General features: G+C 44.6%; 1 protein-coding gene across 1 annotated transcript in view; it reads left to right on the top strand.

Annotated features, from left to right (window-relative positions):
- The first annotated feature begins 11,530 nt into the window (after positions 1 to 11,530).
- The window catches only part of BMPR2 (bone morphogenetic protein receptor type 2), a 143,198-nt gene continuing 141,765 nt past the window's right edge, over positions 11,531 to 12,963 (top strand). The window contains exon 1 of the mRNA XM_068968261.1: positions 11,531 to 11,606. Coding sequence (XP_068824362.1) covers positions 11,531 to 11,606 — 76 coding nt within the window. The remainder of the gene's footprint in view (positions 11,607 to 12,963) is intronic.

Consider the following 12,963-nt stretch of genomic DNA (forward strand, 5'->3'; position numbering starts at 1 on the left):
CTGGAATACTTGACCTTCGTGGTTGTTGTGGGAAAGGCTGGAGTATAATACTGACTCTTCTGCGCTTTGGCTGGAAGTGACACACATTACTTCCACTACAGCTTCACAAAGGAGCTGGAAAAACTGGGGAGCAGATAATAGGTTTGTGGAGCACCAACGTCTTTGCTGCTAATGACAAAGTAGCCACACTTCCTATAGGACAGTCGCCTATTGTCCAGACTCTCCATCCTTCTCCCCAGAGTTTACCTGAGTTACAGCTACAAGCCTGGTCTCACCTTTTCCCATGAGCACAGACAAGAAGGGATTCTGCAATTATAGTCCTGGGGTTTAGCATTTTAACCTTTGGGTTAAAACTCACTCCAGGTTTAAGTTTCTTTCTCTTTCTGAAAGTAGAGTAGCCACCTTGTGTCTTGTTTCATCCTTATTTTATTCCTTGTACCTGAATTCCTATTTTAACTGGTAATTTTGAGGCTGATACAAAGAACTAAAGTAGAGCTGAAGTATACCAGAAAATGTTGCTGGTTTTTAGTAATTAGCTACAATCATGAACTATTTGTTCTATTATTAACTTCTGGTTACATAGCTCTTTTGGTCTAAGTGATTCTTTTTTTTTTCTTTAATAATTTTTATTTCTTTATTTATTTTTGGCTGTTTTGGGTCTTCACTGCTGCATGGGCTTTCCTTTAGTTGCAACCAGTCAGGGCTACTCTCCGTTGCAGTGCTTCTCATTGTGATGACTTCTCTTGTTGTGGCTTGAGGGCTCTAGAGCACAGGGTCGGTAGCTGTGGTTCATGGGCTTAGTTACTCTGCAGCCTGTGGGATCTTCCCTGAGCAGGGATCAAACCCGTGTTTCTGGCATGGGCAGGCAGATTCTTTACCACTGAGCCACCAAGGAATCCCCTAAGGGATTCTTAACATAAAGATCTCTCCTCCTGAGCTAGGTAGCCTTCCAGCTGATCCCTTGATCCACTCATTCTAAACCAATCTCTATCTAGCAGTCAGAACCACTCATTCTAAACCAGTCTCTAGTGGTTTGAGTTTAGTTCAGTTCAGTCACTCAGTCGTGTCCGACTGTTTGCAACCCCATGTATCGCAGCACACCAGGCCTCCCTGTCCATCACCAACTCCCGGAGTTCACTCAGACTCACGTCCATCGAGTCCGTGATGCCATCCAGCCATCTCATCCTCTGTCATCCCCTCTCCTCCTGCCCCCAATCCCTCCCACCATCGAAATCTTTTCCAGTGAGTCAACTCTTCGCATGAGGTGGCCAAAGTACTGGAGCTTCAGCTTTAGCATCAGTCCTTGCAAAGAAATCCCAGGGTTGATCTCCTTCAGAATGGACTGGTTGGATCTCCTTGCAGTCCAAGGGACTCTCAAGAGTCTTCTCCAACACCACAGTTCAAAAGCACCAATTCTTCAGCGCTCAGCCTTCTTCACAGTCCAACTCTCACATCCATACATGACCACAGGAAAAACCATAGCCTTGACTAGACGGACCTTTGTTGGCAAAGTAATGTCTCTGCTTTTGAATATACTGTCTAGATTGGTCATAACTTTTCTTCCAAGGAGTAAGCGTCTTTTAATTTTATGGCTGCAGTCACCATCTGCAGTGATTTGGGAGCCCAAAAAAATAGTCTGACACTCTTTCTACTGTTTCCCCATCTATTTCCCATGAAGTGATGGGACCAGATGCCATGATCTTCGTTTTCTGAATGTTGAGCTTTAAGCCAACTTTTTCACTCTCCTCTTTCACTTTCATCAAGAGGCTTTTTAGCTCCTCTTCACTTTCTGCCATAAAGGTGGTGTCATCTGTGTATCTGAGGTTATTGATAATTCTCCCGGCAATCTTGATTCTAGCTTGTGTTTCTTCCAGTCCAGCGTTTCTCATGATGTACTCTGCATAGAAGTTAAACAAGCAGGGTGACAACATACAGCCTTGACGTACTCCTTTCTGTTGTTCCATGTCCAGACTCCAGTCTGTTGTTCCATGTCCAGTTCTAACTGTTGCTTCCTGACCTGCATACAGATTTCTCAAGAGGCAGGTCATATGGTCTGGTATTCCCATCTCTTGAAGAATTTTCCACAGTTTATTGTGATCCACACAGTCAAAGGCTTTGGCATAGTCAATAAAGCAGAAAAGGATGTTTTTCTGGAACTCTCTTGCTTTTTCCATGATCCAGTGGATGTTGGCAATTTGATGTCTGGTTCCTCTGCCTTTTCTAAAACCAGCTTGAACATCAGGGAGTTCATGGTTCACGTATTGCTCAAGCCTGGCTTGGAGAATTTTGAGCATTACTTTACTAGCATGTGAGATGAGTGCAATTGTGCGGTAGTTTGAGCATTCTTTGGCATTGCCTTTCTTTGGGATTGGAATGAAAACTGACCTTTTCCAGTCCTCTGGCCACTGCTGAGTTTTCCAAATTTGCTGGCATATTGAGTGCAGCACTTTCACAGCATCATTTTTCAGGATTTGAAACAGCTCCACTGGAATTCCATCACCTCCACTAGCTTTGTTTGTAGTGATGCTTTCTAAGGCCCTCTTGACTTCACATTCTAAGATGTCTGGCTCTAGATTAGTTGATCATATCAAAGGGAATGGCAAGCCACTTCAGTATTCTTGCCTTGAGAACTCCATGAACAGTATGAAAAGGCAAAATGATAGGATACCGAAAGAGGAACTCCCCAGGTCATTAGCTGCCCAATATGTTACTGGAGATCAGCGGAGAAATAACTCCAGAAAGAATGAAGGGTTGGAGCCAAAGCAAAAACAATACCCAGATGTGGATGTGACTGGTGATAGAAGCAAGGTCCGATGCTGTAAAGAGCAATATTGCATAGGAACCTGGAATGTCAGGTCCATGAATCAAGGCAAATTGGAAGTGGTCAAACAAGAGATGGCAAGAGTGAACGTTGACATTCTAGGAATCAGCGAACTAAAATGGACTGGAATGGGTGAATTAAACTCAGATGACCATTATATCTACTACTGTGGGCAGGAATCCCTCAGAAGAAATGGAGTAGCCATCATGGTCAACAAAAGAGTCTGAAATGCAGCACTTGGATGCAATCTCAAAAACGACAGAATGATCTCTGTTCGTTTCCAAGGCAAACCATTCAATATCACAGTTATCCAATCTATGCCCCCACCAGTAATGCTGAAGAAACTGAAGTTGAACAGTTTTATGAAGACTTACAAGATCTTTTAGAACTAACACCCAAAAAAGATGTCCTTTTCATTATAGGGGACTGGAATGCAAAAGTAGGAAGTCAAGAAACACCTGGAGTAACAGGCAAACTTAGACTCTTAGGTCTTGAGAACTAATAGTTTCTAATTAATAATGTCTAAAATCATTAGTGATTCTAACCTGAAAAAGGCTATTTTAGTGTAGAAGGAAACCTAAAAGTATCCTTAAAATGTATTGCTATGAGAAGAATTATTAGCTGTTCAATCATGTTCATCTCTTTGTGCCCCCATAGACTGTAGCCCACCAGGTTGTCCATGGATTCTCTAGGCAAGAATACTGGAGTGGGTTGCTATTTCCTTCTCCAGGGGATCTTCCCAACCCAGGGACTGAACCAGTGTCTCTTATGTCTCCTGCATTGGCAGGCAGGTTCTTTACCACTAGGGCCACCTGGGAAGCCCTACATTGATATAAGGAGAGGCAAAAGGATGGTATTCATAAGGATAAGCTGTTAATCTTAACTACCCCATTCCTAGGTTATAAGGAAGATTCATAGAGTCTAGAAAATCCAAGAGCTCAACACCCACCTCCTTGTTAACACTGTCATAAGGGTGATCATAAACAGTTCAATTCATTTCTACAGTCTTTATTGAGAACCTATTCTGTGCTAGGTATTGTGCTTATTGCTGGGGATAGAGTGATAAATAAGAGTTCATCCCTCTTTTTAAATTGCTCACAATCTATTAAGGGAGGAAAGGAAAGCAGATAATCAAAATGCAGCCTGAAAAGTTCAACACTAGAAACTTATAAAAGGCACAGAGGTAACACAAAGAGGGAATAATTCTGATTGGGATTTGGGGTCTGGGAAATATTCTTAAAGGTAATAGTGTCTGACCTGGATGTTGTTGAAGAACCTAAGCTGCTCCATTTTGTTAAAAGAAAAACTCCATTTTGTAAGGTTCTGGGAAAAGAGCCTTTGGAAATCCCCTGACCTCACCCCACCACCCACGAGCCAATCAGACCTCAGACCAAAATCTCCTGACTTAATGCTCAGGAACTTGTGGTCTACCATTAGGGACCAATCAAGAACCAACACACAACCCTTCGAAAGAAAGTGACCAATCAGATGTCCCCCTACCTAGAAATCCTTTTTTCCCATGTATACTCCCCATATAAGCTATGGAATCCAAAACCAGGGGCTCTTCCCTATAGCTGCTGCCTCAGTAACGGTGGGAGCCCCAGCTCGAGCTTGGTAATAAAAACTCTCTTGCTTTTGCATCGGATATCGGCTCCCTGGTGGTCGTTGGGAGATTTCGCAACTTGGGCATAACCGTTGTGTGATGAACAAAAATTAATAAGACAACAAGAGGGAAAAGGGCATTCTTGGTAGACACAAAGTTAAGTGTAAAGACACAAAGGTGTGTGTGTGTGTTTGAGGAACTGTAAATTCTTTGCTAGCATAAAGCTCTAGAGAATAGAAGTTCTTACTAGCATAGTACAGATCCTGGAGCACAGTAGACAATATAAACAAAGGAGTAAATGAGAGGAGCTTGGACTGAATCTTGTACCTCCCATTGGCTGGACCTAATAAGAAGCAGGTGTGCCATGGAGTCGTGAAAATTTAATTTGTAGGAATCAGTCTCTGACAAAGGAAAAAAGGGGAGAGACTGGAACTGAGAACAAATAGGCACATTATCCACATCCTTATTATGGCCTATTAACCTTGTAAGGCATGCCTACCTTTCATAGCTGTATCTCCTATGCTCCAATAAATGGGTCCCCTTTTCATTAGCCAGATATACCAAGATTGTCCTAACTAGTTCAGGGCTTTTGCTTGTTTCCTAAGCCAAAAAGGCTCTTCTACTAGATCTCTAGCAGAGATCATTCTGGTGGAATCCTTTTCATCATTCAAATCCCAGGTCAAGTGACACTTCCTCAGATAAGACTTCTCTGATAAGTCATTTTAAGGTAGAATATGACTCTCCCTCTCATATTTTTCTCCTTGGTAAAAGGTAATGTGATGAACATAACCTAAGGTGACCTCCAATTATCCACATCCTTTTAAAATCCCTTCCCTTGGAGTGTGGGTGGAAACTATGATGTACTTCTAATCGATAGAATATGGCAAAGGAGATAGGATGCCACTCTCATGATTATGTTATTTATACAAGACTCAGCCTTAGCAGACTCCAGCAAGAGAGATTCTCCCTGTTGGTTTTGCATAAATAAGTTACTATACTGTGAAAACAGTTATGGAGGAGGCCACATGGCAAGCAATTGTAGGGGCCTCTAGGAGCTGACAGCAGTCCCTGGCAGACAGTCAACATGTTAATGAGCTTAAAAGGAGATTCTTCCCCAGTCAGTCCTTCAGATGAGAACACAGCCTGGCTGACACTGTGATTGCAACCTTGAGAGATTCTGAGCAGAGAACCCAGCTAAACTGTGCCTGGACTCTTGATCCACAGAAACTGTGAGATAATAAGGATGTGTGGTTTGGGGCTGCTAATTTTATGGAAATTTGTTAAACAACAATAGAAAAAACCACAAGTGTCATGAGAGGATGAGCATAAGGAACCTAGCTCCCTTGTTCATTTCTGTATTATTATTTCTAGAATAGTAACTGGAATATAGTTCAATGAAATGTTTATTGATTGATTATATAAATGAAGGAATGAAAGGACAGATGGGTGGATGAATGGATGAACTTTAGCTAGATATAGCAAGAGGACAAGACTGAATCCCAGAAAAATGGCTAGTGGCTATAGGCTAAGGAATACTACTTTCAAAGGGAGAAGTGGATACACTGGGCAGGTATTGGTGTGTTTCAAAGACTACAGGGAGCCAGGATATCTGATAGTCTAAGATTTCCTTTATTATGTTAAACTTTTAAAATATTTTAAGTCTTAGTAAAAATTTTAACCGTATTTTAGAGTAGCTTAGGAAATAAAGAAAGGGTCCCGTTGCTACTCCTCGGAGGAAAGCAGAGCTCAGTGTCTGACATCTGCAAGAAAAAGCTCTTACAAGGTGTTAGTAGAGAAGTTCAGACCAAATCAGATAATATGGAAAACATAAGCCTTCCATTCCAGGTTTGGGATCTTTCACACGCTTATGGAGAGGCTGGGTTCTCTGGTTGTGAGTCACTCAGGATGGGAGGCTCAGATGATTTTATTTTGTACTTACAGGGAATGGTTACCCCAGAAGCTAGGCTAACTAATATTTCAAAAGTTACATAAAAAGAGTAGGAAAGAGATGGGGCAATAGATCTATGTTCCAAACACTGAATTTGTTTGTTTGTTTTATTTTTAAAGCTTTGTTTCAGAAAGAGAGAGACTTAAGTTTGTTTTTAGATCCAGAGCATGTTGGGGTGAATGGAGGTCAATTTCCAATTTGATTTTTCTCATATTTCACATCTGGGTTTTCCCCTCTCCCCAGAAATAAAACTTAGTCTTACAATAGGAGACAGTGCCATGTTGCATATTGCTCAGTAATATCCTTAAGTTTAAATCTTAAAGTGTCTAAGCGGCTTTAAGTTGCCTTCAGTTACTGGACCCTAAACGTTGTTTTAATGCTAACTTCTGGGCATCTGTATTTTTTTTATTCTAGAGCTAAGAGTTTTTCTTCTATTTTTCTTTGACACCACTGCTTTATGAGGATAAAGTTTGTTCTTAAAAGTATTCAGTATCTCTGCGCCCAGGTAACTCCTACTAGTCCTCATAGAGCATAATAGGGTTTCTGTCCTTATTCTGATTCTAGTTCTAATCATCTGCTTAGTCCCCCCCAGGCCCCTCCTAGACCCAGGGCCTTACTTTGCTTTTGCAAGTCTTCCACCTCAGAGGAAACATATAATCCATCTGTCCACCTGAATGTCCATGTTGCTCCCTTCATTTTACAGTTTCTTACCCCAGTTTTTCTCATATGTTAAAAAACCCTCCTATACTACTTGCTGGGCTTTTGATTAGAGGTCCGAGGATTAACCTCCCCTTGGACACCATGGTAGTTATTAGAGTTGTTCACAGATTCTCATGTTCTCTTCTTTCTAGTCATGTTGGATAGCATTACATTTCCCTTTTCTCTTGAAGTTAGGTTTAGCCATGTGACTTCTTTGGCCAATAACATGTGAGTGGAAGTGAAGCATATTGCTTCTGGGAGGAAGCATTTTAATGGCTAATACAAGACACTGTAAACTAGCAGTTAAATTTTATGATCCCTATTGCGATAATCCTGAAAGCACGTATCTCAGTGAAGCCTCCACCAGTCTGGGGACTTAAGTGATTACAATGAGCATAGTCCATGTAGTGGATGTTGTACTGAACTCCAAGATTCACCATTCAATACACCATCTCTCCCAACTGTTGGAAATATTGGTAGCTGACAGTCCTCAGCTGTGTCCCTCTCTGGAGGTACTGCTTTTGGATAAAGACAGCCCTCTCACCCAAGGAGCACCTCCCTTCCCTGGGTGCAGCCCGTATCCAATGATGGGTTGATGTGAGGATATAAAGACCTAGCCCCTTGCCTCTATTTAGGACAATGTTGAAGGGCCATGCTAGCGCCAGAGCTCTCTGCAGAACTGCCTGAAGCCTCAGTGGTAACTATGCTGACAACTTCTCCCTCTGCTTGATCTTGTAACCCGCAGTCTTCAGAGATTGTTCGTGAGAGCATTACCCCAAAACCTCCTATGTGCAAATCTGTTTCAGTGGTTTGGTTTCCAGTGAACCATATTTGTGATAGGCTTCCTAACCACTTGTATCAAACATGTAACATGTGTGAGAACTAAATTTTGTTGTAATAAGCTGCTGTTTGTTATAACCCAGTTTATCCTAACTAGTACAGATAACACTTTCCTGCCCTGCCAGTATCTTTATTCTGGCCTGAGTTTGACTTGTATTGTCTGTCTTGTCTTTTTGAACAGATTGATTGCCAAGTTCTAGTTCTTCTCTGATGTTATTTCTCATAATGAGTGAACAGCCATGTCCCAACTGAGATATTACAAGGAACAACAGAAAAGGGAAGGGGGTTGTATATCTAGTTATCTACTAATTATTCATATCAAGTTGGTGGCATAATTTTCTCATGTAAATTTCCTAGGACTCTTTCTTCTTTTCTATAAAATTTATTATACATTTATAATATATATAAGGGTACACTGTTTCTTAGGAGAATTTTTATGCAAATAAAAAGAGTAATCAAATACTTAATCCTAATTTGAGAAAGTAAAACAGTATACTACCACTGTCTACACCTCTGACGTACTTAATTCCTATTACTCTGAGTGCTCAATCTTATTTATTTCTTGAAAATCAAATGGTAAAACAATTTTGGGTCTTTGGGCAGTATATATATTTATATATACACATAAACACAGATATACACACATACATTTATGGCGTGTGTGCTCAGCTGTGTCTGATTCTTTGTGACTCCATGGACTCTAGGCCACCAGGCTCCTCTGTCCATGGAATTTTCCAGGCAAGAATACTGGGTTGGATTGCCATTTTCCTCCTCCAGAGGATCTTCCCGACCCAGGAATCAAACCCTCCTCTCCTGCATTGGCAGGCAGATTCTTTAGCACTGAGCCCCCTGGGAAGCCACGCGCGCGCGCACACACACACACCATAAAGCTAGTGAATCAAGGCATATACTCCTTTTTTCTTCTTCTCTGTTTAAAGGATTTTACTACAAAAAAACCTCTCTGCCTTAAGGGTAAACAGTATAAAAATATTTCCACTAAAAAGGGTTTGACAATTCTGAGCTGGGATTACCACAACCCCTAATTATATAAGATACTTAGTATGATAACACCAACTAGTGTAAGGAATGTGGAGATTTATTTACATCAAGTTCAGATAAAGAGATAAAAGGGGACTTGAATAAGCAGGCAAAGATTAGGACTTCAGGAGTGTACATTTGAAGGTATCTTTGGAACTGCCCCTTAGCTACAATGAAAGACCAGTAAAACCAGCCTTCAGAATAACCCTTCTGCTTAGTAGGAGAAGGGAAGGCTAGAATTCACCTCTAAGATCGCCCTCCCACGCAGATTTTCCCCCTAGCAGCTAAGAATTAAACCCAGACTTCCGATCATGGCGCCACGCACGTCACCTTCTCCCTCTTCGCCTAGCAAAATCCCACCCAAGTCGACCAGATCCTGCAGGAGTGTGTAGAAGCTGCAGGGCGGGGGGAGAATTCCCTTCCACCATCCTGGTTGCTTGGGGTTTTGCAATTCAAAAAAACCTGCCAAACAGATCCGAGCCAGATTCAAAGGAGGCTTAGATACCAGCAAGACCTGCTCTTTCCCTTGGGTGCGCAGACTCGACCCCACTCTTTACCCTGAGAGCCTACTCCTCACCGCAAATTTCCTTTCAAATGCCTTAGGGGCTTCCAAGGCTCCCAGCCTTTGTGAATAAAGGCCCACCCTCGAGGTGGAAACCTCGCTGCATAGAGAAATATGCACAGACAGCAGGACAGCGAACAGAATTGCAAAAGAATGAGTTCTTTCTAGCTTTGCATCCTTTCGAATGTTCAATATTCCTGTTAGCCAAGAAGGGTTCCGGTAATGGGTACTTGAGGGAAGCAGGCCACCGATTAGAGCAAAAAAACATCAATACAGGGGTGGTCTTTCCAATTCCGGCTTTTGTTTGAGTCAGTGAGGGTAGCCCGAGGAGGCCAAAGTCTCTGGTTCTGGGAAAGGCGGGTCCGTCCCGATTCTTTGAGCTACGGAGAGGCAGGCGCCGGCCCCAAGAAACAAAGGGGGTAGTTTTGCCCCTCCAGGCTTTTACTCCAGGAGTCCCAGAGGAGTCAGAGGCTAAATCAACCGAGCTCGGAAGACTTTGTCAAAGGTTGGACAACAGACACGGCTGCCCTCTCTTAAGCACACAAATCCCACGCGTGCCAGTCTAGAAGGTATGTGAGCGTCAAGGAGAAAGGCCATTGCTGCCCATCGCGGGCGGCCAGCCCCGCCCTACTCTCGGTGGCTGGGGGGAGACTCGCAGTGCAAGAGCCCGGGAGTCAGCCTCAGCTAGCCCGGGAGCGAGGGGCGGGGACGGGCGGGGCCGCGAGCGCGCAGGCGCAGTGCGCGTTTTATCGCGCCGCCGCCGCCGCTGCCGCTGCCGCCGCCCGCGCTGCACCACAGGCCCGAGACAGACAGGGCCGGGAAGAGCTGGAGACTGAGGAGGAGGCGGAGGCGGCGGCGGAGGCGGGGCGACTCCGGTGACCGGGAGCGCCGCAGACTGGCAGCTGCGGCGACTCCCCCCTTTGTGTCTGGTCTGCTCGGAGCCTCTGGAAGTGCTTCCCGGAGGGGCGCGGGGTGTCTCGCCGCCTCGCTGCCCACCCCCCTCCCTAGCCACCTACATCCGCCCTCCCGCCGCCCCCCGCCCTCGGCCCGCGACACCCGAGCTCCGCCCGGAGCCTAGAGCTGCGGGAAAAGGAGGTGGCGGCGGCGGCGGCGGCGGCGGCGGCGGCGGCGGCGGCGGCGGCTTCCTCTGGGGAGGGGGTTGTGATACGCTCACAGGAGCCCTTGAAGGGAGAAGACGAAGCTTTTACGGTGGAATTTACCTCAGGCAAGATGGAGCGGCAGCAATAAAAAAGAGAAAGAGCGAGGAGCGCACCCGGGAGAGCTAGAAAGGGCAGCCTGCCGACCCCTCCCCTCCCCCGCTTCCCACCGCCCCTCAGCCCTCCGGCCGGGACCTGCCCAACCCTCGCAGGATTGTTCCGCGAAGGCGTGAAGGCGGTGGGTTTGTCCATGGAGGCAGGCACCTTTTTCGATCCAGTCGAGGAGGAGGATTTGCTGTGCTCAAGATCGGAGTAAGGGAAGCACCGAAGCGAAACTTAAAAGGATTCTTGCCCTCCCGGAGCACAGGCGATGCGCCTCGGGTTGCCGGGCGCCGCCGCCGGCCGTCCGGCTTCGCCCTTCCCGGCAGTCGGGAACTTGTTCTGATCCTCGGCGCCCCTCGAATGCCCTCTGCCCACCCTTCGGCACCCTGGATATGTTTTCTCCCAGACCTGGATATTTCTTCGATATCGTGAAACTACGGGGGAAATAACTGCGGGGCTGTTTTTTCTCTCGTCTCCGTGTTTCTCCCCACGGACATGCCTTCAGTTTGGGGCGCCAAGGCACCCAGTCCTGGGCGAATGAACACCCCCAGCCGCGAGGGAGAGAAATGAAGGGAATTTGTGCAGCGGAATGAAAACTCTGCCGCTCGGTCCTCTCATCTGCCATTTGTCCTTTCAAACTGCATTGTAATACGGGCCGGAGAAGTCCGACGAGAGCGAGGACTAGCCTCCCGGCCGCGTTTCTCCGCCCGTATTCACTTTCCGTCTTTCTTTTTCCCTGCTCTCCTCGGCTGACCTAGGGATGACTTCGTCGCCGCGGCGGCCCCGGCGGGTGCCCTCGCTGCTGTGGACCGTCCTACTGGTCAGCGCTGCGGCCGGTGAGTCGCCCCGGGTGGCGCGTCCGGGCCATTTCCCTGCGGCTGGCGGGGTGGGAGCCCGCAGAGGCCGAGGCCTGCGCTCGCCCTTCGCCGCGCGTCCCCTGATCGCCCCGGACCTGCGCGCCTTTCCCCGTCCTCCCGGAGAGCTAACCTTTCACGTTAAATCCCCACACCTCGTATTCCCCACCCCCCACTCCCCCCACCGGGGCTGGGGGGGGGGGGGAGAAAGACACGTAGGGTGTGGTATCTTGACATTTTTAGCTGTGAGGTAATGCAGGGATTAAAAATAATATTTTAATCACCAGTGAACAGTGCCTATTAGGAGATCTTTGGGAACAGACCTGTAGAGTTTTTTTTTTAATATAAAGAAGCAGATTTGGCTGTAAGTAGAAAGAACATCCACTGTAGAACACACACTTGAAGCTTATTTTTAGATGTAGATCACTCTTTGAGAATCCCTGGTACTTTGATTATTCCAAAAAATGTTGTGGAAGGTAGAACTGAGAGATTCTTAATACATTGTATACTACTGTTAATCGTTATTACCATTATTTTGTTTTGAAGTATATTAGTAATTTTCATCTTTTCAATCTGGACATATATTTTGTATACTTTTGGAATTACTTTTGGGCTTAGAAGTATTTTCGGTAAGTTTTCATTTAGTCATCTGGCTTTCTGTTGGCTTTCCTGTCATTGAGGCAACTTTGACCTCACATCAAGACTTCTAGGAGATTTGAGTCCTGAAAGTCTTTTGACATTTTACTGAAGCTTAAAGGGAAATCCTTTCTTTAGGATATTTTGTTCTTAGTTCTCAGACACCTTTAGGAAAAAACCTCGTTTTGTTTGCAATTACTTTTCCAGCAGTCTTTTGGTGATTTGCTTTTAGAAATTTTAGGGAGTGAATTATGCATATAATTCTTAAATTGGGTTTAGGATGGCCAGATAGATTATACATTTAGAAATGAATAGAGGACAACATAACACCTTTCCAGTTATTTTTTTCTTAATAAGTATAATTTTCACATTCAGTACATTTCTCAATACTGTGTTAGATTCGGAGATTGCATAGTTCCATTTGAAAACTGCATATTTTCATATTCAGTAAATTTCTCATGTCTTGTGTTAGATATGGAGGTTTCATGTTTCCATTTGGAAAACACTGAAAAAAATTTTGAACTTTTGTGCTTTTGATATTGTTGATTGATGTCTGTTATGTTTATGATAGTTGTGTTAAAATAATATGAACTTCTGAATGTATTTTAGCACTGATATTTTAATATTACTAATCATCACAATGCCTTTTGGGGAAAAGTGAATAATTTTTCTGTAGATTACTTTATATTGTGTTACCTCTTTA

This window comes from Capricornis sumatraensis, chromosome 3, assembly GCF_032405125.1.
Source record: "Capricornis sumatraensis isolate serow.1 chromosome 3, serow.2, whole genome shotgun sequence".
In the NCBI taxonomy this organism is placed as follows: Eukaryota; Metazoa; Chordata; class Mammalia; order Artiodactyla; family Bovidae; genus Capricornis; species Capricornis sumatraensis.